Source organism: Diceros bicornis, chromosome 15 (genome assembly GCF_020826845.1).
Source record: "Diceros bicornis minor isolate mBicDic1 chromosome 15, mDicBic1.mat.cur, whole genome shotgun sequence".
NCBI classification, from domain to species: Eukaryota; Metazoa; Chordata; class Mammalia; order Perissodactyla; family Rhinocerotidae; genus Diceros; species Diceros bicornis.
The window spans coordinates 63612416-63639293 of record NC_080754.1 but is presented as its reverse complement, the minus strand read 5'-3'; the positions used below and the strand labels follow the sequence as shown (position 1 = coordinate 63639293).

At 40.3% G+C, this 26878-nt stretch overlaps 2 protein-coding genes across 2 annotated transcripts in view; one reads left to right on the top strand and one right to left on the bottom strand.

Annotated features, from left to right (window-relative positions):
• VEPH1 (ventricular zone expressed PH domain containing 1) overlaps window positions 1-26878 on the top strand; it is a 202995-nt gene that overhangs the window by 39204 nt on the left and 136913 nt on the right. The window contains exon 5 of the mRNA XM_058556450.1: window positions 21716-21882. Within this exon, the coding sequence (XP_058412433.1) occupies window positions 21716-21882 (167 nt within the window). The remainder of the gene's footprint in view (window positions 1-21715; window positions 21883-26878) is intronic.
• Window positions 8085-14085, bottom strand: PTX3 (pentraxin 3). The gene is made up of 3 exons (XM_058556449.1): window positions 13894-14085; window positions 13045-13446; window positions 8085-9305 (listed from the first exon to the last, which is right to left on the bottom strand). Exons 1-3 carry the CDS (start codon window positions 14021-14023, stop codon window positions 8692-8694), a joined length of 1146 nt encoding a protein of 381 aa, XP_058412432.1. The 5' UTR covers window positions 14024-14085; the 3' UTR covers window positions 8085-8691.

The following is a 26878-nucleotide window of genomic DNA, read 5'->3' as shown; positions in this document are numbered from 1 at the left end:
ATGTGTCTGTAAAACTCCACAATCACTTACACGAGTCCACCAAACTTAGAGCTGCAAAGCAGAAAGGATCTTGCTCTCTCTGATTAGTAAGTTTTCTGCTCTGCAAATCTTTGTTATATATCCCCTGCCAGACAGCCTTAGGAGCCATCATTGGGATTCCTTTTTCTTTATCTATAGTTTTCTCCTCTATAGATCTTCCCCCTTGACTTATAGTATTCTAATCGTCATTCTCCCCTTTTTCTACTTCTACAGAATATGCTAAAGTATTTCAGTTATTTGATTTCATCCAACTTTTTACAAGACTAGAATTATAAAATTGTAGAATCTTAGGTTGACACATTAAACATGATTTAGCTCAGTCACCCAGGCAAAGCTTGAAGTCCCACCAAATGATCATCCATTCAATGATAACAATAATAATTATAATAACTACGATGGACAAAATTTGTTCTATGCTCTCTTTATGCCAAATACTGTATTTTTTACCAATTATATCATTTAATCCTCACAAGAATTCCATAACAGAAGTCCTATTATTATTCCATTTTACCAATTAGTAGTATTTTAAGTAACAAAAACCGCAGGTATAAATGACTTGATGATGATGATGATGAAGATGAAATAGAAGAGAAGAAGAAGAAGAAGGAAAAGGAGAAGAAGAAGAGGAGGAGAAAGGGCAAGGGGAAGAGGAAAAGGAAGAAGCGAAGGAGGAGGAGGAGAAGAACAAAAACAAGAAGAAGAGAAGGAAGAGGAGGGGGAACAACTCCTCATTGGAATACGTGACTGAAAACTGCGTGAGTGGATCAGACTTCCCATATGGCTTGATTCAGGGCTCAATGGTGGTCCCCCAAAATTACTCAGCTCTGCTCTCTGTGGATTGGTTTCACTTTCATGTTCCATGCTATGGGCTTCTGCAGCTTCCAGCTCAAATCAGCATGATACCAATTAAGCAAAAGGAGCTCCGTATCCAGTCTTATTGTTTCTGTTTGACCTGATATGGGCCACATGCCCAATTCTAAACCAATCCATCATTGTTGCCAGAAGATACAATACCTCAGTTGGCCAGGCTTGTGTCATGAGCTACCCTCAAAACAGGAGATGGGAGTCACCTGCAGCGGAACCACATGGATGGGAAGTAGATATCCAAAAGAAATCCAGGGCTGTTGCCAACAGTGATGTAAATGAATACTGGGTACCAAAAAACAGCCTTATGTATTTACTTTTATCTCTTTACACTTTCTTCTTCAGAGATTCGGCCCATTGCTTTGGCATGCCAAGATCTTATTGGATGATGATTCTCCATCCTAATGTATCGGAAGTTCTTTCGAGGTTCTTGTCATCTGTAAATTTTATGAACAGAACCTTCATAAAACACGAACAGAACTAACTTCATTTTAAAACACTAATGAAAAAGTAGACCACATGGGGCCAGGCAAGCCTTGTGGTGTGCCAGTGGTAACTGCCGCTTATGCTTGGTTGATATCATTCCATTGACCATATTTTTTCAATTGTATTATACATGTCTGTCCCTGATTCCAAACCAAATGCCTTGTTTATGCTTATAAGTCAATCAGGAGAGACTTTTCTCAAATGAGCTTATGTATACACCCTGAAGCATATACCTAAGCCAATTTTTTGCTACTTCTCATTATTAATGCTTATATATAAGTAAGAGTGTTTACTTTTACATTAAATGTAAATACAAATTCGTTTTATTCAAATTGTTTAGACCCTATTTCTCTAAACAAATAGACAAATGTTTTGTATTCTCTGAACTCTTCCACTGAGAAGGAAATTATGAAAAGTCCTTCCTTTTGGAGAAAGGATTAGAGGCATGAGCAGAGTGTTGCCTTGATTTGTATTTGAGAGCAAAGGAGATAGAAAACCTAATATCCCTACATCAAATATGACAATTCTATCATTATTTTTAAATCAACCCACAAAAAAAAAAAAAACTGCCTTACACAGTTTTACAGGCAAAGTAGAATGAATGCACAAGGAATAATTACAATCTTATCTAAACTTTTTCAGATAATCAATTCAGCCAACTAATTCTGCAAGGCTAATAGAGCCATGATATCAACACCAGGCAAGGACAATATAAGAAAGGAAAATACAGGCGCATCTTAATTATGAACATAGATGCACAAATCACAAACAAAAATTTTATCAAAATGACTCTAGAAATGCTTAAAGAAAATAACACTTAACATTTGCTGAATGCTTACTCTGTACCAGGTACTCGTATTTTAACTCCTATAACTCTCCCAATATCTTATGAGGGAGGAACTATTGTTCTTCTCACTTTATAAAATTCATAATAACTAAGTTTAGTTTATCCCAGGCATTCAAAGATGGCTTAATATTCGAAATGAAATGCCCCACAGTAAAAGACTAAAGGGGAAAAAAGTCATGTGATCAGTAAAAGCATCTCGTGAAATTCAGTACCCATTCATGGAAAAAAACAATTTTTTTGAAAACTAGGAATTTTGAGGAACTTCCTTAAAGTGATTAAGAGGATATATATATAATTAAGAGGATATATATGTAATGGTGAAACATTAGAAGCTTTCTTTTAAAGTCAGGAATGAGACAAGAATGCCACTATATCTACTTCTATTTACTGTGGCACTATATAATTCTGATTATAAGAGTCAGAAAGGAAGTGACAAAACAATCATTATTTCTAAAAAATATGATTACTTATAGTAGAAAATCCAAGTATTCTCTAGTTAATTCTTGAACATAATAAGAGAAATTTTAGTAAAGTTCCTGGAAGTGAGATCAATTTATAGAAACCAATTGTTTTCCTATACATCAGGAATAATAAATTGAAATGTAATATTGAAAATATTAAAGTAGCAAAATACAAGACAGCTAGAGAAAAAGATTGTGTAAATTCTGAGAATAAAATCATAAAATAAAATTTTATTGAAAGTAATTAAATAAAAGATAAGCAAATGGAGCAATAAATCATGTTCATGGATGTAGCAAACGGCAATTTTCTCTAAATTAATCTATAAATTCAATGAAATTTTAATAAAATCCCAACAAAGATGTCCATGAAAGAAGACAAGCTGATTTTAACATCACAAGTAAGATAAAGTGGAACAGATAGCCAAAACAATTTTGCAGAAAGAGAAGATGGGGGTTGTTGGAGAGGAGGGGGAGGTAATAATTTCCATACCAGACATCAAGACATTGTAAAATCATAGTAATTACAACGGTGTCTCAGTGGTGCAAGAACAGGTAAACGGCCCATGGAACAGAATAGAGGCAAAAAACAAATCCACGCATACTTGGAAAATGCATATATGGTGGAGAATCTTCACGATGGGTAAGGATAGACTATTCAATAAATGGTTCTGGGACAACTGTCCATATCAGAACATGCATAGATTAATTTCATGTGGAATAAAGACCTAAATAAGCAAAACTTTAAATATCTCCTTTTGTAAAATGCAAAATCTGTTCGTGATAAAAAAAAAGGTCTCTTGGCAAACTAGCAATAGAAGGGAACATCCTTAATTTAATAAAAGATATCTACAAAAAACCTACAACTAAAATCATACTTAATGGGGAAATATTGAATGCTTCCCCTTGAGTTAAAAGATAAGACAGGATGTCACTTGGGTAATGAATTTGTTTTCTGCTTAAATCATATCAGAGGTAATTTAATATTTTATAACAAAACCTTTTCAGAGTGGGAGAGTTGTTTTTCAGTGGTCCCGAGTAATTCTCCAGATTTGTTCTTTGCCACGTGAAGATGCTCTGTAGAACCTGTCCAGTATTGGAATATAAAAGCATGACTAATGCTTAGTGCAGTGTGAGTTACCACATCTTTCACCCAAGAAGTTTACAGTACTATTGAAAACCCCTAAAATGAGGGTATCTCCAAACGTAAGGGATTGTTTGAGGGCCTGCGGGGAGACTCTCTCCAGATTTTGCTTTGGAAGTCGGCGATGCAATGCACAGCACTGCCATCAAAACGAAAGCAGTGGTATCCCTTCCTCTGCATTCCTGAATCAGTGGTCACAATAAGGAAATATGGCTTTCTGTCAACATGCCTTTTACATAGTTCTCTGGCACAAGTAACAAGGTGACCTCAAATGATTTGAAAGTTAAATAGAAAGTCTTTGGAGAGAAAATGTAATATTGTCTCAGCAAGAGTCCGAATTCCTTTCTGACTTATTGGCAATAGCCTAGAAACTAGACTGTCTAGTTAATTATGATAAATTCACCTCATTTCTTTCTCAATGGGAGATAAAATTTAAACCACTGATTGGTGAGCTGTCTCAGAAAAAATGGAGATAGAAAACTGACCACCATTTATTATGGCAGTAACAATATGTACCACATAGGGTGGATGTGAGGCTTAAATAGATGTGAAGCCATACTTCACACAATGCCGGACCCGTAGTTCATCATGGTTACTATGATTCTTCTTAATATCATCATTGTCATCATCATCGTTGGTGTCATCACTGATAGAGTATCATATGCCATATGCCAGACCCATATGAAAATACTGAAGGCCGAACCATATCCATTTGTGGAGCTTCATAATCCCTGGGAGATAATTGGCCATTAAAAATTCATGATACAACTACTCTTAAAGGAAAAGGTTTTAAGTCCACCATATTAGAGGTTGCTGGGAAAGAATTTATTAATCAAATATTCTAGGAAACAGGCTCCTAAGCAATCTTATTAAGAATATTCAACCTGAATATTAATACACATAGGGAATTATTAAACATAATGTTGTAAAAAGCCAGCCCAATGTGGATCAAGAAATAGAGACACGTCTTGAAACAGGAAAGGACGTCTTCTAAAAAGCTACCTAAATCTCAGATCAGATGTGTGCCAGGGTTTGCAGCTTCTGGCCTCCACCAGCAGGTGCTGCTGTGAAGTAGAATACGGCCTGCACGGATATGAACATCCAGTGCTGGACTCTGAGAATGATTTACCCACAACGTAAGGGAATCTTCATGTTTGTTTATATTCTTATTTATTTGCTTATTTTTTATTTAATCCACTGGGAACAACTTGGAAAAACATTTTTAAGATTAACTATTTTATTTCAAATATTATTTTATGGTTTAGAAAGCTCTTTTAGACACACTATCTGTTTTTATGTCATTTTCATAATAACCCTTCAGCAAGGAAGGCAAGTCCTGTTAGCCCTAATTTCTTGGCTAATTTGAAACTCATAGTTGGCAAGCCCAACTTCTTACAGTTAGTAGGTGATGGTGCTAAGATTGGAATGCTAGATTTCTGACCCTAAGCCCAGCAAGCTCTCTTCTACACTCTAGATTTATAAAACACCCAGATTTGAATGCAAGGGTCAGCGATCTAAGTTTTCAAGTTTACTGAATCCAGGAATATATAAGTGAATGTATACAATTACTTTGACCAAGATTTTTAACTTTATGAGTGTTATTTCTCAAGTGTCTAAAAGACAGTTTTGGAAACATTTGGCCTTAGTATGCTTCTTAGTAAGCTTTCTGATATAAAATTTAACAAGAGATAAAATAAAAATCAATTACAATTTCTTCTTTGTTTTCAAATCTAATTCTTTGTTAAAGTGAAGTTAATTAAGTAATTGTAAATACCAAGCTCTAAAATTCTACAATATAAACTTAGTAGTCAAATATTGTTGATATATTTTAAAGTAATTAATACTTAATTAAAAGCCAATCTATATTGTAATAGACAAGGAAAATATATCAACTCTGTTTTGTTCATATACTATCTCTGCAGAAACGTTCCTCTACTGACATACATAAGTATGTACTAGAGTGACAAAGTGATAAACTCTCCCAATTTGCCTGGAACTGAAGGGTTTCCAGGGACACAGGACTCTCAGTGCTAAGGCTGGGATGGCCCTAGGCCAGCCAGGACAGCTGGTCACTCTAGCACACACACATAACGCTGTAAATGCATATACATATGTATATAAAGTATTATCATTGGTCACACACATATTGTTCCTCCTCCTAACTCGAGTCGTGTTGAACCATTATTTCCCATGCCCTAATATCGTAATGCCCTCAGCCACGATTCTGGTGAATGACCTCTTTGCCGGTGTGCTAAAGCAGGCCAACATGCTGCTGTCTCTTTTTGGATAACCCACCTCAGTTTTACACGTTTCTGACTGCGTCCTTTTGCTGACACTGTGTATTCCAAAACTCATTAAATGTTATTAGTTAGTAAAAAGAAAAGTCAGATAGCTAATTCCTGAGAATTTGTAAAACACATTTTCTAAGTATAGACCATGACTGTTTTGCGGGAATAAAGTGCATGGTCTTTTTAATTAAAAAAAATTGCTCTACTGGATTAGCATTAGATTAGGTGGTCAACCAACAGTGGATTAAAGAAGAGAGAGATGTATTTTTCTCTCATGTAAAAGTCCAGGGACAGGGAGCCCAGGGCTGGCAAGGCAGCTTCACATCAGAGATCCACCCTTCTATATCATTTGGCTGAATCTCATGGTCTAAGATGGCTACTGAAATTCCAACCATCATTACTATATTCCAATCAGTTGGAAGGAGAATGGGGAAGGGAATCACATTCAATATTTCAATGTCAGCCAGAACTTACTCAGATGGCCACACCTAGCTGCAATTGATGCTGGAAAATATAGACTTGACTCTGAATGGCCACATGTACCATTAAACCTAGAACTCTGTTAGTTAGGAAAAGAAAGAGAATAGATATCAGGGAACAATTAGAGGTCCCTAGAACACTTATCCAGACTTACTTTTGTAGCAGATAAAATTTCTACTTTTGTAACCCATGAATTACTTTATTTTCTTCTGTTTCTTCTCTGCCCTCAACATGTAATTCCTGTAAAAAGAATTAAAAGTTCCATTACATTTAACACTGTCAGCATACGAGTTTGCATATATCCTGGCCTGCATCCTCTTAGGTCTCTTGAACAGATCTAGTTCATGCTGAAATGTGGAAAGGAATTGAAAGCATGCCTAATTCACCACTGAAGGTTGGTCCGGTATTTCTTCTTCCAGCCGAGCATTCAAGTCACACAGACAATGGCTAAACAGGGCCTTGCATGTGGCCGCTGGGCCTGCAACTTTGAATTACATGATCTCCAAGGGTCTGAGACTGGCCTAGCACCTCAGAACTGTGAATGATTTCCTTAGAGACCCATAAGCCAGGTTTTGTGGATCTCATGAGCGGGATGAAGCTATACTGATAACATGAGCATCCTCAAAGATTCCTAGATACATGGGATTTTATTGCTGAAAGGCACTGAGAATCCAATCCCTCCTTTTACTGAGAAGTCCCAGAGGAGTTAAGTAACTTGTCTAAGGACACACAGCTAGTTAGTAACAAAATGTGGTTTGATAATTACTCCTGGTCCTATTCTCCAAACCTCATGAACAGATGACCTGTGGTTGTTCAGGCCCTATCTTTAGGTGGATGCACCATCTCTGTGGTTCTACGATATTTCCCACTGACGTTCAAAAGTGGCTTTGTGATGCACTTCTCCAGCCCTGCATGGCCTGTACAGGAGGACACTAGTGTGGTAGAGTTACCTCCCATCTGTAGGGGTAAGGAGCTTCACTGTCCTCTCCTTTGTGTATAGGTAAAAGAATGGGGTGTGCTTTGAGGGCAAGGGTCACTGTTTCTTTTCCAGATTCTTAGATCTCCCAAATAACAGTCCTAAGCCATCTCTTGCAGGCGTCATGGGCATCCAGGGAACTCTGAAAATTCCTTTGTTTTTCCATGTTACACAGGACAGCCAGTTGTTCATGCTTGGAGAATCATCAAATTGGAAGAGACTTGGATATCATTATTTTCTCAATTCTTTGTTTCTCAGTTGAGAAAACTAAAATCCAGAGAGATGAGTTGACTTAGGCAAGATTATCTTTTTTGCTTATGATCTGTAGGAAGCCAAAGCTGAAACAACTCCATAGTTTGTTTCTAACAATGTTAACTATTACTATTTACATAATAGATTAGTATCCAAAAACTAATTGCCTGCTTTAGGTGAAAAAACAAAACTGTAGATTTGCTCCAAAACATCTATTAAATTTATATTTAGATGACACCGGCTAGTTTTATAAAATATTTTATTTACAGTAGAGCTTTACAAAAATAGTCTTAATAAAATTAATACAAAGCCATTTTACAATATAACTTATATAACTATCTTCTCAAAAAAGTGACATTCAATTATAACACATAAACTACATTTGTAATTGTTAAGTCACATTGTAGTATAAATACATTTTATCATCATTTTTTTGTAATAAGGTACATACCAATAACAATGAACAATGGACAACAAATGTTATTTTATTCTTCTTCCAATGTAAAATTCATCTCTGGCCAAAACAAAATTAACCAAAGAAAAGTAAAACAGTTGTCCTTCTGTTCAACGATACGGTCCTTTTTAATTATTTGAGAGTTTATCTGACAAAGACACAGCATTAATCTGAAAGCACCGCGGCATAAATTCTAGTAACAATATCCCCAAAAGCCTTCTCCAACATCTTCCCTTCAACTGTTTATTCAGATTTTGCCAAGATAAATAAAGATGGATCTTAACTCTCTCCTTCATTAGTCTCAAGGGTTTTTAACATGCCTTGAGGTTTTTAGACCTTCCCAACTGGCATATGTTTAAAATGTGAGTTTCCCTCTTTGGCTTCCAGTGGAGTTTCACAACACTTATGACACATACTGAGCTCCTCCATGTGGCTGAATCTCTGTGACTCCCCACCCAACAACATTTCCCCGGATGTGACAAGACTCTGCTCCTCCAGTCTCCCTTATCTCTTCATTGCTGAGAACACGATCCCAGATATTGAAGCCAGTGAGTCTTCCAGAAAAGGCTAATGTTTCATCGAAACCACCGCCCACACAGCAGCCGTTCTTTTCTTGGCCGATCTGCAGGATTCCTCCCTCGGGAAGAACGTGACCTGTGGCCATCTCGAGAGTGGAAGCCACCAGCTCGCCGTCTACCCACAAGGACGCGCGCCCTTTCTCTGAATTCCAGGTGCTGCACAGATGGGTCCACCTTCCCAGGGAAATCACAGTATCAGCAACGAGCTTGTTCTCCTCTCCACCCACCACAAACACTATGGACTGAGAGCTGAGGTACAGCTGGATCTCGTATGGATTCCTCTTTGTGCCATAGGAAAAGAGGATGGTTTTGTTTAATACATCTGTGGCTTTGACCCAAATGCAGGCGCTAAAAGACTCAAGCTTCAATGGTGTCGTGGGATGCACACTTCCAAAAATCTTCTTGGAACGCATTGGGAATAAAATCGCTGTTTCACAACCTAGAGTAGCAAGAAAGTAAGAAGAATATGAGAGAAAACATAAATTCATTCAGAAATGATTCCGGCATTAGGCATTTTAATGACTACAACTGAAAATTATATGCAGCATCACGCTATGACTTGAGGGGACTCAAGTGTAGACTCTGCAAAGCAAAGCCCACAGGAATAAGGAAGGCAATGGTCTTACCCAATGAGCAGCTAAATGGAGAAGAAGGTGTGCAGAGGAGCCAAACTGTCCAAACCCGCAAAATAATGAAAACTACGTTTTAATAACGACTTCCCCTCCCAATTAGCTTATTTTCTTTATTACAACTTTTTTTTAAATGTTGAATCACTATGCTTTAACTTCAAACAATGACACTGTAATTTCCAGGACCTTAAAGCCAAACTTGTTTCTGTTTTCTTGACTTCACCAAGCTCCCAGAATAAAAAATTTGTGAAATGCAATGGACCTAGCTCACCTCGTTTAGCCATTATCAACATGCATTTTTAAACAAAACTCTAGGACAGTCATGTTGTTGCTGAACACACTTTAATATACCACGTGTTCTCAGATATTTGTAAACTTTGCAAAGTTTGTAGAAAACTACTTGTGAAAGACAACAATGTGTAATAATGATGACTAACTCCCATCAAGTACTCACTATGTGCCAGATACTATTCTAGTCACTTTATATAACCGTTTAATCCTCACAGCAACCCTAAGAGAAAGTGTTAATATTCCCATTTTACAGATGAGAAAACTGAGGCATAAAGCCCTAAGTCACTGGCTATGCTTATGTAGCTGATCAGTGGTAAAACCAGGGCTTGAACTTGGGCACTCTGGCTGCAGAGGCCACACCCTTAGCCAGCACTCTGCCTTGCCTCTTAATGGTAGAAGACCCCTGGATTTGGCTACAAGAGCTGAAATTCAGTTTGTTTTACTACTAGTAAGCTGTGTAGCTTTTGATACGTCCCATAACCTCTCCAAACTTTACAGTTATCTGTAAAAGTCTCTTCCATTCTCCTTCTAATATTCTGCAAGTCTGTAAGCTACAAGTGTGTAGCCCTCAAGAGCTGCATAGACCAAGGATATGCTTAAAAACTCTTACTTTGTCCATATGTTTATAAATACCATTTAAACAGTAGTAGAAAAACTTTAAGGAAAAGTTCTTTCAAGGGGCCTGGTGGAGAACATGCTAAAGAACTTAGAAGGAGACTCTCAAACTCGGGGGTTGGGAGCTCAGTAAACTCCCACCTCTGTCCATCTCCAGGTCACGTGTCCACTCAGGGACCTGGAGATGTTGAAGTGAAGACGTTCCAGGTGTCTCTGGGAAACCACATGATAAAACCTTTAACAAGCGAGCTCTGCTTTATGCTAACCTCATCTATGTGTGAAAGATCAGATAAAGAATTTTTTTAAATCTAAATTAGGGCTAAGTATTCACTTTATAACAACCTAAAGAAGATTTGCCATAAGACAGCTTTGAAAAGCAAACTCGCAGAGCATTTAAAGACTAACTGTTGAATGGAACTTGCAGGAACCAAACATCCACGCAAAGTGTGGTCAACGAAGCTAAACGTGGGCAAGGGGCGGAGGGCTAGGCTCTGTCCTGAAAAACTGGAGCAGATGGGGACCTTATCCTTTAGTAATAGTCAAAGAAATAGTGAGATTCAGAAAATCCTCTGAAAGTAACTACAATACTAAAGCGCAAAATTGGTCCCGTCACACTTCGGTATTAACTTTTTTACTGAATAATTTGAATTTTTGAAGATTTTTTAAAATTAATTTTTAATAAGACATTGATTTTTTTCCTCAAATGAAATTGGTAGGTGCATTTAAATCAACAAACTGGATTAATTAAATCAAACAAAGATCATGGAACAAAAGATCAGCATATGCATGGGCATTTGAGATATTCTCTGTAATGTTTCAGTAAAGTAGTGTTCAAGAGGGCGCCTACTGCAATCTAATTAACTGATTTCCTGTTTAAATAAGCCCAGGCGGTCAGCATTGCATTCCAAAGCATTCCTCCATTGCCTCTCCGAGACCCAGCTTCCTCTGCGGGCTGCGCTGGCTGTGTGAGTTCATGGACTGGAACTGCATGGGGGCAGGGTTTTTGTGGCTTCTTTTGGGGACCAGTAATTGAGTCTCTTGACATCTCTTTAAAATATCAGAAACTGTCACACGAAATGGCTTTTAACTAATAGATTTTTCTGATTATATTATCAAAGACCAAACAAAATGAAAACCAGGTTCTTAGGAGGCCGACAACAGAATGATTAGAAATCCTTTAGGAGCCAAGCTGGCAGGAAACCAAGGGAGGAGAAATCAAAGCATGTGGGTAAAGTAATATTGGATGTAATAAGAAATTAACATTTTAGAATTCAGAAATACATCTTTCTTCTGCTCTAACTAGTATTCACAAGTGAAGATGAAAATTGCATAATTCTTCAGTTTTTTGGTTCTATGTACAATGACTATACCTAGTTTGCAAAAGACAAGAAATTTCATCCATTAAAATAGCCACAGGGCCGGCCCTGTGGCTTAGCGGTTAAGTGAACGCGCTGTACTACTGGCAGCCCAGGTTCGGATGCCGGGCGCACACCAACGCACCACTTGTTCGGCCATGCTGAGGCCGCGTCCCACATACAGCAACTAGAAGGATGTGCAACTATGACATACAACTATCTACTGGGGCTTTGGGGGAAAAAAGGAGGAGGAAGATTGGCAATAGATGTTAGCTCAGAGCCCGTCTTCCTCAGCAAAAAGAGGAGGATTAGCATGGATGTTAGCTCAGGGCTGATCTTCCTCACACACACACACAAAAAAAGTTATATTTTCTTACCTAGGACACTGATTTTCTAATATAAACGACAAATGATGGTTGCATCACCATTTCTTAGAAATTTTGCTTTCTAAAGGAGTGTCACCTGGTTCCAAATCTTCTCTATTTCTTTTAACCATCTTTAAAATGTATTATTTCGGGCCCACACGTGTTTGGAGATTCCAGTAGTACCACATGGACTTTGGCAAGATGCATCTAGTCTGAACCGCCTCTCTCCTGTTTGGCCGTGATCCTCCAGATCCCTGGGGTGGGGCCAGGGTACCAACTGGCTCCCACATCTGCCTCTTCCACTGTGGATCCCGCAACGGCCGGTTTATCCCAAGCCGCAGATCATCGGACCTCCACTCTCGCGCTAATTCTACAGACCTCCGGGGGCTGGGGGACCCCTCAGGAATTCCACTAACTCCTCCGGGAGATCAGCTTCGTCCCCAAGTCTCTTGCTCAGCAACAGCGGGGAGGTGGGGCCGGCCCAGGGATTGGAAAACGTCTCTAAAAGTTAGGCTGGGCCTGAAATAGCCCGAGGAACCAGAGCTCCCCGCAAAAGGCAGACAGGTTAAAGTTAGAAGTGGAAATCCCTAACGGAGAGAAGCCGGCCACTGAGAGAGGTCACGGTTATAATCGGTCAAGGGAGCTCCTGCGACGCCTGGTGGGATCGGGTGTCAGTCACGGGCCCTTGCTGTCTATTTCAAGACTATGGTGGTTGCGTGCACAGCGATCTTCTGGGTTCCTCGGGGCTGGAGAATACTTTTTAAAGCCAGTTTTCCCGCCTAGCATGGTGTGTCTGAGCTCTCTGACCGTCATGGAGAAGCAGAGGTCCGTATGTGTGTTTCCCCTATTAAAGCGTCCCCCAGCGGGTTGCCTGACTTGGCTTCCCGCAGAGCGCTCCGAGAACAAAGCCGCAGGGTCCTTACCTGCGGGCAGCCAGCGCCCGGCCGCCCAGCCCTGCACGGCGCGGAGGTCCGCTCGCGTCTGCCGCAGCTCCTCGAGCACGGCGCCCAGGGCCCGCCCCGCCTCCTGCGGGCGCTGCGCCCCGGCGCCCTCCAGGCGCGCCAGCCTGCGGCCCGCGTCTCGGCTCGCCCGCAGCAGCTCGTCCAGCGCGCCGGCCAGCCCGGCCTCCGCGGGGGCCGCGGGCGCGCACGGCCCCGCCAGGCTGCCGGCCAGCCGGCCCAGCTCCGCCCGCAGCCTCTGCAGCTCGCCCCGGAGGACGTCGTCGGTGGCCTGCAGCAGCATGCCCTCCCTCATCTGCGAGTTCTCCAGCATGGTGAAGAGCTTGTCCCACTCCGAGTGCTCCCGACGGCAGTCGCACGGCGTGGCTAGAGCGCGGGACACAACACACGTTACCGACCCGCCCAGGCCTTCCTCGGGTGTGCTTTGTAAAAAGCTGACCTCCCTTGGCGGTCCCAATTCACAGACCATCCCCAGCACCCCCCTTCCCCTTAAGGACGCTTCCGAAAAACAGCGTATAAGTATCTTGAGAATGACAGAAACCATTCATGCAGGTATATATTTAGTTGAACTCTTATGAAATTGCCGTAGCTCAGAAGAGGCAAATATCGGCGATTTCATACAGTTCAACCTATTGTGTATCTGTGACAGAAACAACTTTTTGAAACCTCCCGCTTTCCTAAAGTGCTTCTCTCTTTTGCGAAACTTTAATTTTTAGCTTATTTCATTGGCTACGAAGTATATGTATACTATTTAGACCCAAAGAGGTGGATATGTAATTAGGGTTAGCAGAGAAACAGTTAAAATGAACTTACGGTCCTCAGTGGGATGGAGTCCATTGTCTATTTCGTTGTCCAGATTCACATACATGAGCTCATAATCGTCCGAGTTCTCGGCCGACACTGCAGACCAGAGAGCGCAAAACAGAATCGCAGCGAGGAGCATTGCTGGAGAGACGAAGTTCTTCCCACAGCTGGCGGGAGGGGACGAGGCCAGAGGCTCTCCAGTGAGCGGAGAAGGAGCGAGGCGAGTGAGACGCAGGAGGCGAGAGCCCTTAATAAACGCTGGGAGAGTCTGAATGGGGATGAATGAGTAATGCCGGTGGCACTGCGGTAACGGGAGTTCCCCTGGATTTGGGGGGCGGGGGCTGGCGGGGAGGGCGAGGGAAACGTGGACGTTGCACAATAGTAAAGCGCAAAAGTTTACACTGCAGATTAATTGGAGGAGGGTCAGAGGGGAAAGAGGGGGGAGAACGGGGCTGCGACTGTCCTCTGAGGACTGGCTGTTGTAACTGGAATTGGTAGCCCTGAGGGATGAAAGGGCGGGAGGCGGGTTAGGGGGAGAAATAGCAGGCGTAGAGGTGTGAAGCAAGAGCATATTTCAGCATTTGTGTGCACTTTTGTTATTTCACACCCTTTATGTACAGAAAACTTTTTTTCACTTTTCCTTTGTACATAGTTTTACAGGTCTAAGCTGAGAAAGTTACTCTCTGATTCCAAGATAAACCAACACAGTAAGAATTCCTATGGCTCTAGAAGCCAAGTCCATTCCGACTCATTTCATCTTGAATCCTTCTGGAATTGCAACTATACTTTTATAAACACACTTTTTAAATGACAAACAATATGGCAAAACTGGTAAACCTAAAAAGAGAAAGAGCTGGGGGAAAGGAATAAACTGATTTTAGGTATGTTTCTTTTCATAACCTGATATTAAGTGGAAATTATATTATTTCACTAGGCTTAAAGATCATATTTTTAAGTAAATTTAGGGTAAATTCTGCCAATATATGGGGTCTGTATAAGCTGAAAACTCTCCCGCACAAAACACCTAGAAATGTATTTACATAATAAAAATAATAAAAACTTTAAATGCACAAATGAGCTCCCAGTAAAGTCAGGGAAGTGTCCAGGGGCCAAAGACAGAGGTGGAACCACATCAGAAGGTGAGCCCAAGAGCTGCAGCTAGGGCTCCCCAGGAGGCGAGGGGAGGAGGTGGAGGTTATTAGGGCCTGATTAACTAAGTGTTAATGACCATGTAGGGGCAAAGCTTAGGCCAGCTGAGGAGTTACAGGTGAGACGGGCGCCTAAAGCTGGACCCTCAGTGAGCTGCGCATGGGATTTCAATAGGCACAGCCCCACTCTGCCTCAGCACAAGCAAGTGAGAAGTAAGCTTGTCTCTCTGACTGAACTCCACGGGGTCGCTAAGAGTTTGTGACTTTGGGCCTGCCCACACAAATGTTCAAGATTCAAATGTATACTGTCTGCCACAGTAAAAATAAATTCACAGTAAAAAAGATGTAAACATATGAGGAAACAACTCACCATAAATCAGAATCAGCAGAAACCAAAAAGGATTAGACACTTCTCCCCCAAGAACTTCATTTATTTAAAATGTCATCTAGAAACTAGAAAATAAATGTTTAAAATTATTTAAGATCTACAAGAAGGAATTGGAAACATGAAAAAAGAAAAAGACGTTGTCAAAAGAAAAAGACTAGGTAGACTTTTTAAAGAACCAAATACAACTTCTAGAATTTAAAAAAAAGTTAATCAAAATTTTTAAAAACCCTCAAGGAATGGGTTAAATGGCAAAGTAGGCAAAGCTGAAGAGAATATTAAGGAACCGGAAGAAAGATCTAAGGAAATAATCCAAAATGTACTCTTTAAGTTCAGTAAGGTATTCTAAAATCCTTCCATTGTTCAGAGAGGTGATAGAGAAATTAATTAATTTTGCTTTGTTAGTTAAGAATGTTTATCTTTTAAAGCACAACCACCAAAACCAAAAGGAAATAGAAGGAATAGAGGGAATTAAAAAAAACCCTGACCTGATCAATAGAAAGCCGTAATGGAGAGAAGAAAAGCATAGACAAAGGTAAATAAAAAGCACAACATAATGTAGTAAAAATAAATCCAAATATTCCAATAATTGCCATCAATATTAATGAAACAAACTTTGCAGTTAAGAGACAAATGTCGACAGATAGGTCTGTCTTTCAAATCCCAAGCTACATGTCACTATAAGAACCACACATAAAACATGAAATCTATAAATGTCTAAAGTAAAAAACTTAAAAGAGGGTAGTGGGGTGGGGAGAATATACCAAATATATAGCATAGCTATATTAATATTAGTCAAAAATAGACTTTAAGGGGCCGGCCCCGTGGCTTGGTGGTTAAGTTGTCAGCGCTCCGCTGCTGACGGCCCCGGTTTGGATCCCGGGCGCGCACCGACGTACCGCTTCTCCGGCCATGCTGAGGTCGCATCCCATGTACAGCAACTAGAAGGATGTGCATCTATGACATACAACTAACTACTGGGGCTTTGGGGGGGGAAAATAGACTTTAAGGCGAAGAGAATAATTAAATTACGATAAAAGAAACACTTTACCAACAAGATCTCTCAGAATTATCTAGTAACATAGTTTTAAAAAATATATATCAAAGATTGACAGAATTATAAGGAGAAATTGACAAATCCATACTCATGGAGGGAGATTTTAGCATACGTCTCTCATAACTGATAAGTCCACTCCGGTCGTAAGTGATCATTCAAATGCCAAAAAAAAACTGCTGAAAAATACAGAAACTTAAACTATATAAAGTTCAATATAATGAAATATATAAAGCATTGTCCAAAAGATTTGATAAGCAGGTTCTATCAAACATTCAAGGAAGATGTAATCCCCATCTTATACAAACTGCTTCTGAGAACAGAGTGTGCAGGAATGTGCTAAATTCTTTTTATATGTGTAGTAAGTATGATACTGAGAAGAGACAAGGACAGTACAAGAAAGGAAAATTGCAGGCCAGTCTCATTTAAGAACATAGATGCAACAGCTCTAAATAAGATGTTAGCCAAACAAACCCAGCAATATATACATAAAAATACATCAGAACCAAGGTGAGTTTTTTCCAAGACTGCAAGATTGATTAAACATTAGAATATCTATTAATTTACTGCATTAATTTTTTACATTTCTTCCATTACATCATATGGTCATGTCAACAGATGGAGAAAAATCATTTAATAAAATTCAGCACTCATTCATGTTCAAACTAGGAAACAGACAGGAACTTAATGGAACTTAATAAAACATAAATACCAAAAACCTATAAAAACATATTCATACATAATGGTGAATTCTTAGAAATATACTCTTTACAAACAGGAATAACAAAAGGATTCCCGTGGACACTGGTTCTGTTCATCAAAGTATTGGAGGTCCCAGCCAGTAAAGTAGGACAAAGACAGAAATACAAGGAATAAGGATGGAAAGAAAAAACAAAGCTATTATCAATGATTACGAGTTGATTACCTACATACAGAAAATCTAAGAGACTCTAAAGACAGATTGTTGATAAGAGACTTGAACAAGTTTTGCTGGATGAAAGATCAACATACAAAAATCAATTGCTTTCTTAATACCAGACGACAAATTGAAAATATCTTAGGAAAAAAACCGTCATTTACAATATCAACAACAAATATGGACTACTTAGGAATCAATTTAATGAAAGATACATACGACACAGCTGATACCACAAGTATTTATTGAAAGACGTAAAAAAAACTACATAGATGGAAATTTGTATCATGTTCTTGAATGGGAAGATTGAGTTTCACAAAGATGTCGGTAATCCCAAGTTAGTCTATATATTCAGTGTGAAAAAACAACATCCTAACTTAGTTTTTCAAGAAAGTTAACAAACTAATGGTAAAATTTATATAAAGGAGCGAAGAAGAATTTGAAGTAGAAGGTGAAGAAATTTGCCCTATGAGATGTAATGATTTATTATAAAGTTATTGAAATTAAGAAAATGTATAATTGGTAAAGGTATGATAAGTACCCAGAAACAGACCCAGACACATGAGAAACCTTAGATATGAAAGAGTTGCTACAAATCAGAAGGGAAACAATTGACTACTCAATAAATGGGGCTGGGACAATTGTTTATATATGCATACACAAAGTATATATTTTGATCCTTTCCTCATATGTACAAAAGTAAATTCCAGATGGGCTAAAGACAAGTGTGAAAAACAAAACCATAATGCTTTTAGGAGAAAATATAGGAGAGTATTTTTATGAACTTGGGAAAAAGAAAGATTTCTCCATAACAAAAAAAATCATAAACCATAAAGTAAATAAATTTTAAAAATCAACTACATTAAGATTGCAACTTTAAAATTTTTAAACAAAAAATTAGTGTCCAGAATAAAGAGGTAAATTCTACAAGTCAATAAGAAAACACAAACATCCCAATCGAAAATAGGCAAAGGATATGAATGGCCAAGTCACAGGAGAGGAAAACATATAAAAAGAGTTCTCAGTCTCATAAGCAATTAAGGAAATGAAAATTAAAACAAAAAAATCAGATATCATCTCACACCCATCAGTTGGCAAAAACCAATGTCTTAAAGACCAAATGTTACCAAGGATGTGGAGCAGCAGAAACACTTGCGCTGCTAGTGGGTGTATAAATTCTTATAATCATGGTGGTAGGCAGAATAATGCCACCCCCCAATGATGTGCAGGTCTTAATCCCCACAACCTGTGAACATGTTGTGTTTCATTGCATTGAAGATGGAATTAAGGTTGCTATATAAAATGGGGAGATAATCCTAGATTGTCCAGATGGGCCCAGTGAAATCACAAGAGCCCTTAAAAGTGGAAGGGAGAGACAGAAGAGGGAATCAGAGGAAGAGGTGTGACACCAGAGGCAGAGGCAGAGAGATGCTATGTTGCTGACTGGAGAAGATGGAGGAAGGGCACCCCAGGAATGCTGGTGTCTCTGGAAGCTAGAAGAGTCAAGGAAACAAATTCCCTTCTATAGCTTCCAGGAAGGACTCTAGCCCTTCCAATGCCTGGATTTTAGCCCAGTGAGACTCATGTTGGACTTCTGAACTACAGAAATATAAGATAATAAATTTGCGTTACTTTGGGCCACTATGTTTTTGGTAATTTCTTATGGCAGCGATCGAAAACTAATACATTCACTTTGCAAAGAAATTTGGAACATCTAGAAACTTAACTCCCAGAAACATAACCACTGCTTTGCTATTTAATTATGTGGTCTAGGGACCATTAGCATTACCTGAGAACTTGTTAGAAATTCAGATTCTCAAGCTCTACCCTCAACCTGCTGAATCAATATCTAACAAGATGCCCAGGTGATTTCTCAGCACATTAAGCTCAGAAGCAGTACCCTAGGGACTATCTCCCATTTGTGCACAAAGAAATAGGTATAAAAATTGCAGCACTATTAGTAAAAGCAAATAATGGTAATGATAATAGTAAAATAAAATGTCTTTCGGCCATAGAGTGTATGAATAAATTGTTGCGTACTTATACAATGGAATATCATACAGCTGCGAGAATAAATGAAGGAGAGCTTCTTGGAGATGAAACTTCAACATAATGTTCAATGGGAAAAAAATATATGTTGCAAAGAGACACGTACAGTGTGATAGTATTGATATATAATTTTAAAGCATACAAAACAACACTGTAAAATGCTTATTGGTACGTACACATGCAATCAAAGTGTAAGAGCATTCATGAAGATGATAAATAACCAACTTCAGGATGGTGGTTGCACCCGGGGAGAAAAAGAAATGAATGGCGTGGAAAGCAATTATAGCACAAGGTTAAGTTCTGACAAAGCTGGTTGGTGAGCACACCAGTGTTCCTTTTATTATTGCCCACATTAGTCTAATGGCTTGAAATATTTCATAATTAAAAAGAATATATCGAGGCCAGCCCACTGGCATAGCGGTTAAGTTCTCAAGTTCTGTTTTGGGAGCCCGGGGTTCTCCAGTTCGGATCCTGGGCACGGATCTACACACTGCTCATCAAGCCATGCTGAGGCAGCATCCCACATAGAGCAACTGGAAGGATGTACAACTATGACATACAACTCTCTACTGGGGCTTTGGGGAGAAAAAAGGAAAAAAGGAGGAAGACTGGCAACAGATGTTAGCACGGGGCCAATCTTCCTAAAAAATAAAAAAATCCTTTAAAAAAAATAATATATTAGTTTATGAATGGAATTTATAGGATTTCTATACTGAAGTGTCTTCATCAGTTTCTAACTCAAAATGTTCTTATGCATTTATTTTTGTATTATTTGATCGAAATTCAAGTCACCTGGAAGTGGCTAATCTGGAGTTTTCCCCTTCAAGGCTCCCAGGGCCTTTAGTGAATATTGTACCCAAAAGCCTTATGCCAGTTTCCTGTCTTCAATTTCAACAACAGTCCCATTTATCATGACATTTTTCAGCCGTGGATCAGTGTGTCTACATAACTAAGCTCTATGATCTAATGTACTCTGTACATTAGACTGTACAGACTGGGCATTACATTTAAAATTCATGATCATTTAAGGAAAAGCTCTTAGTAAAAATAAACAGAAAACAAACAAACAAAATAAAACAGTGTTTTCAGATGGACACAACATTTTTTTAAAAGAAAACTCTGAGTATTTCCAATACCTTGTACTCTGTGGGCATATGATAAAATCTGTTTGAGACTAATTCTATGAACCACATGTGGAAAAAGCAATTCTCATCATTTATTGTCACCCAAATACATTCAGTTTGATCCAGAATCTCTTTTCATTGAATTTAGTGATTGATATTCTGAAAATACTGGCCTTCTTTCCTTAATCCTCATATCTAAATGTCCTTTATATATGGACATGTCCCCACCATTTAATAAAGGTCTATGTATGTGTAATGACTGTGTATTTGATTCTTTCTGTGTATATTTTCTATATACAAAGGCTGACTTAAAGTAAATCGAGGCAAGAAAGTTCTTGTTCAAGAAATCCCTAGAAACCAATTCTCTTGAGACATTTAAGTACTTGAGAGGATTTTGAGAAAAAATCCATACCATAAAGTGATAAGCAGATGTTTCCCATATGCTGTTTGCAGAGAAGTCCCTGTAGCTTATGTAATATTTTTTCTCTAGATTTTGCCATTTTAAATCCAGTTGTCCATACATGTCTTTGAGACAAATCAAGTGTGACAAACAAGCTGAGCCTAAACTTCCCTTGAAATAGTGCAGAAATTGGGGATTAAATTTGCATTGCTACTTTTCTAAATATTCATAAAAATAAGGCACAGTTTCCATATGTCATCTGTCTAAATCATGCCTCCATATCTCTCAGGAACGTGACTACATTCCTCTGCACTTTTTTTTGGTTCAGTTTCATTTAGATTCATGCTTATGGCACTGCTTAGTTATCATTTAAACAGCATCCAAATATTTCTCGTCAGGAATTCTTTATCAGAACTGTTTCCTTCTCAAAGGTGTGGTCTGGTTACTGTCAAATGTTCCTCATGGGGCATTCCTCTTTCCTCCTGAGGCATTACTCAGGAAAAATTTTCATTAGATAATAATGCTGATTGTATCACAAAATATTCCCTTTTATGGGATCAGTTTAAATCATGCTTTAGTGATTTTTCAGAATAAGGCACCGTAAGGTACTGTGTTATTTTTAGCAGAAGTCTTGGCCATCAGTCCACGCTGTTTAATGGGTGAGTGAGAGCAAAGTTTATTGCATTGACAGTACTGATGTTTCTATTGCTCATGGACTGATAAAGTCATCATTCCCTTTATTGTTCCCTCAACAGGTAATGCCATGTTGTTGAGGGTATTACCTGCTGTGTATGAAAAGCAGCCTCTGCCAATTAACAGACACCTGACAGAACTCCTGGCCTTGATGTCTCAGCTGGAACAGCCAGAACAGTACCATCTTCTCCGGCTTTTGCACGTGGCAGCAAAGAGAAAGCAACCGGAGGTAAGGAGCACACTGTGTACATGATAGTCCACACAACCAGGCGTGCTTCTGCGTATGTGACAGGATGTGTGCTTAAGGGTTCCTGCCTCATATGTCTGTACACACCCAGCTTTAGATGAAAGCACTCATCCACTTTTTCTAGAATCATAAAAGTGAGGAGGTGGTGGCAGAAGTTGGTTACTGTCTTAGGGTTCTCCAGAGAAACATAACCAATCAGATATGTGTGTGTGTGTATAATTTATTATGAGGAATTGGCTTAGGTGATTATGGAGTCTGAGAAGTCCACACTCTGCCATCTGCAAGCTGAGGACCTGAGAGAGCGAGTGGTGTAGTTCCAGTCTGCTTCTGAAGGCCTAAGGACAAGGAGAAATGATGGTGTGAGTTCTAGTCCAAGTCCAAAAGCCTGAGAACAAGAGGGCTGATGGTGTAAGTCCCAGTCTGAGGGCAAGAGAGGACCAACGCTCCCAGTTCAAACAGTCATACTCAGGCCCTCAACGAAATGGATGAGGCCCACCCACATTGGGGAGGGCAATCTACTTTACTCATTCTACCAATTTAAATGCCAGTCTCATCTGGAAACACTCTCACAGACACACTAGAATAATGTTTAATCAAATATCTGGGCACCTGCTGACCCCATGAAACTGACACATAAAATTAGCCATCAGAGGTACAGTAATAAAAACACAACAAATGTGCAAATCTGTAGCCATTGCAGGACAGCTTTAATGAAAGTTTAGTGTGGCCATGCAGTCCTAGGAATCTACCGTTTCTCAGATAGGGCCAAGAGAAAGACCTACATGTGCCTTGATTTATGGGGAAATCAGCCTATAGTGAGAGCAAAGTCTCATTTTGTAGATAGTAAATTAGTTGTTGTTCTCTGGATTCAAGTAAAAGATTGTAATAATTAGGATGCTTGTGATTATCAGTAACAGAACACCCAACCCACACTGGTTTAAACAATAAAAGGAATTTATTAGCTAATGTGATGGGAAAAAAACCTTCGGATGAGGCTTGATCCAGGGGCTCAAATAATGTGAACAGAACAGTTTCTCTATCTCCATTTCTCAGAGTTGATTTCTAAATTTTGGCTTCCATTTTCTGCAAGCTTTCTCCTTGTGGACTCTAGAGAGGTGCTAGGGGCCCTCTAGGCACTCTGCTCCTCCTACCTCCACCACCACCAAAACCCAAGCGAAAGTCCTGATAGTCTCTGTTTAGGACACAGGCTCTACCCCTGGAGTGTCTCCTGAACCCCAAGAATACTCAGATAGAAACTAGAGGCTGCTAGGAAGGGAGAAGTAGAAATGGATTCTGGAAAATACCAACACGTGTGCACAGTGAAGGTTAATGCTCAACCCAGGGTTCTATCAATTATGGTTGCATCTATGCTCCAGTTCCTGATAATATCAATATCTACCACTTGAAAAACCAGTCAACACTGAGGTGAAGACTGGAACATTTGTATTCAACATTAAAATTGTTCAAAGAAAGGCAGGCAGGAATGGTCATATGCATAAGGAAGCACAATAGACTGCTAGCTCTTTATAGCAAGGAATGATTCCTTCTTTTCCTCTGTATCCCACACCTTGACACAGTATCTGATAACACGCAATAAAATTCATAAAACCATCTGAACTAAACAGTGATAAGTGCTCTACACATGGTATAAATACAGAGAGAGGGGCAGTGAATTCTGTCTGAGGAGGAAATAGGTGTCAGGAAGGCCCACAAAGGGAGTAGCATCAGGGCCAGACCTTGAAGATTGCAAAATTTTGTGCCAGGTGGAGCAGAGGGGCAAAGGGCCTTCAGGAAGTGGAGACAGGTCTAGGAGTCCTGGACACTGAGCCCCATCCCCAGAGATTTCGATTCAATATGTCTAGGGTGGAGCCCCCTATTCTGCCTTTTTACAAGTTCTCAGGGAATGCTGCCCCTGCTGCTTCTGGGTTTACACTGGGAGTAGCAAGGCTAGAGGTCGGGCAGAGGTCTGTGGACCTCCATGTCATCTGGTACGTGTCTTCGCTTTCGACCTTAGAACAATATGTTGTCATTCCTTTTGCATGTTTGTCTCTTCCAGTGCACTGTAAGCTGAGGAGCACAGGACCTGTGCCTGCATGTTTGAACGCACTCTCTAGCATAGTGCTGGGCACAGAGTAGGATTTCAGTAAAGAGTTGTTGAATTCAGAAAAATGAGCAAAAGAGACCGAAGAGAGTGGAGACAACGAAGAACCAGGAAAAATACGTGCTGTGGTCTCCAAAGGGGGAGAAGTGACTCCACAAGGTCAGGATCTAAAGAAGTAAAGGAGACCAGAGATGAGAATTGACCTTGGATCTGGCAACTGGGGACTCACCAGTGACCCTGAAGGGCAGTGTCTGTGGGAGTGGGGTGGGGAGTGGCAGTCATCTACTGTGGATTGTGTGTAGAAGAGAAAGTTGAGAAATGATTGCATGACTATGGAAGTTTAGAGGAAATAAGGAAGGTTAAAAAAATCCAGTAAGAATAAAGAGATTGAAGATATGAGAGAAAATATTAGATAGAACAACATGCTGGAGGAAGTTAGGGAATGAATTCCACAGCACATGTGGAGGCATCAATTTCAGAAAAGATGAAGGACAGAAAGGATGAGCAAAGCTGCAGTGGAGCGTGGGTGAGGAATGGAGCTGAGTGATCACTGGATCACCTAAAAGGAGGCTCAGAGTGAGGTACACACAGATGCGGTGGGGTATTCGTTTCCTATGCTGCTGTAAAATTATCACAAACTTAGTGATTTAAAACAACACAAACATATTACCCTACAGTTCTGGAGGTCAGAAGTCCAAAATGAGTCAGCAGGGCTGCATTCCCTCTGGAGGCTCCAGAGGAGAATCTGTTTCCTGCCTTTTCCAGCTTCTAGAGGCTGCCTGCACTCCTCAGCTCGTGGTGACATCACTCTCACGTCTGCTTTGCTCATCACATCTCCTTCTCTGACTCTGACCCCCCTCCCTCTTCAAAGGGCCCTGTGGTTACACTGGGGCCATGCAGATGATCCAGGATTCTCTCTCCATCTCAAGACCCTTAACTTAATCACACCTACAATGTCCCTTTTCCACGTAAGGTTCTGGGGATTAGGATGTGGACATCTTTGGGGGTCATTATTCTGCTTACCACAGATAGAGTCTGGGGACCAAGTGATACTGGGAGTAGAGAGGGGTGACTAAAAGGCCAAACTTGATTTCATTAAGGAGGCAGCTGGCATGCCATTTTATCCGCAGTCTGAGAGCAAGACAAAAACAAACACAGTTTTTGGAAACACAGGTTCAATAAGAGTTCAAGGGGATCTGAGGAGAGTAACTGAATTCAACTTATTTCCCATGGGGTGAAGGCTGGGCATGAAGGTCAATGAAACCAAGATGAGGCTCACTTACAGAAAGGGGGAGGTGAGAGGACTTGGGGTCACCCCACCCAAAAAGGCAGGGTCCAAAAGTGAAGGTGGCATCACTTGTGGCCTTCAAAGAGGTCCTGTGAGACCCCTGGCTACCGCCCTTTTATGGCTGCCCAGAGACTCAGAAAGGGCTTCTGAGGCCATTTAAAACCAGGCCCTGACCACTGCCTGGCATCCTAGGGTCCATTTAACCCCAACACCTCAAACAACTATAGAGTCCCAAGAACCCACAGATGGGCACTGTCTCTCAGAGCACTGAGTTTTTAGATATATGCTATGCTCTCCACCTGGAAGGTTCTTCCCTCACCACTACCACCCTTTCTGAGTGATCCTTTTCTGGTCCTGGTCCTTTGATAGCTGCTTAGATGTCACTTTCTTGCCAGGAATCTTCTCTGCCTCTTTCCTTCCCCCTAATCTCTGCCATAGCAGATTTCACATTGCAATGAATTTGTCTCTACTGATCTCTCTCCTTCTGAACCACCTTAGCTGTGATGCAAACACTTGAGACATCAGGATCATCTCGTTCACCACTGTGTCCCCCATGCCTAGCATAGTACCTGGCACACAGAAGTTACTCCACGAATATTTCTTAACACAGAGGAGTTAGTATTAGTGTCTAAATTTGCAGAGGACTTTATCATTCACAAAGGACTTTTTTTTTTTTTTTTTTTTGCTGAGGAGGATTCGCCCTGGGCTAACATCTGTTGCCAATCCTCCTCTTTTTTTTTTTTTGCTCAAGGAAGATTAGCCCTGACCTAACATCTGTGCCAGTCCTCCTCTACTTTATATGTGGGACACTGCCACAGCATGGCTGGTGAGTGGAGTAGGTCTGCACCTGGGATCCGAGCCTGGGAACCCGGGCCACCGAGGCAGAGCATGCAGAACTTGAACCACTCGGCCACAGGGCCAGGGCCAGGACTTTTTCAAAATCTAATATCTTATTTAATCCTACAAATAACTCTATGTTGTGTTATTTTTTCTCCATTTACGCCAGTCAAAATGGATGCTCTGAGAGGTTAACTTGCCCCCCATCACATGGGTAGTAAGAGGGAAGTGACAGTCCAGGACTCTGACTCCCAACCTCCTCCTCTCTTGGCCTTGGAACTAGCTGAGCAGCCTCCACTTGAGACAACCCCAAGGGGAGTAGTGTTCTCAGCTGGTTACAGGAGGCAAGGGAGGGTGGACAAGGGGCGCTAATAGTGGCTGAGCTCACGCCAGGTACCAGGCACTGTGTAGGTGTTCTACAGACGTTATCTCCCTATTCTTCACAACAACCTTCTCATTTTGTAAACAGAGAAGTCGAAGTTTGGAAAGGTTAAGAACAGTGCTGGTACCAAGGAGTTGGCGAGGTAGCTTTTCAAGTCCCCTCCTCTTTATTGGCCCCTCCAATTGTCATATGGGCAGTGTCCACACCTTCCACTTGCTATTACAGTCACACTGCCCTTCGTAGGACTACCATTTACAAAAAACCTGGGGCTGACACTAGTCAGATAACTTTCCCAAAGCTATACAGGTAAGGCCAAGCTACACTGTAAACCCAGTCTAATTCCAGCCAAGAGGGCTTTTGACCTCAACAC

What these genes read in the sequence shown, in the direction of transcription:
- PTX3 (XM_058556449.1), bottom strand. Translation starts at nt 14,023, where the DNA reads ATGCTCCTCGCTGCGATTCTGTTTTGCGCTCTCTGGTCTGCAGTGTCG. An exon ending in ACTCCATCCCACTGAGGACC is followed by an intron (nt 13,447 to 13,893) that starts GTAAGTTCATTT and finishes CCCGCGCTCTAG; the next exon opens with CCACGCCGTGCGACTGCCGT. An exon ending in CGGGCGCTGGCTGCCCGCAG is followed by an intron (nt 9,306 to 13,044) that starts GTAAGGACCCTG and finishes TTGCTACTCTAG; the next exon opens with GTTGTGAAACAGCGATTTTA.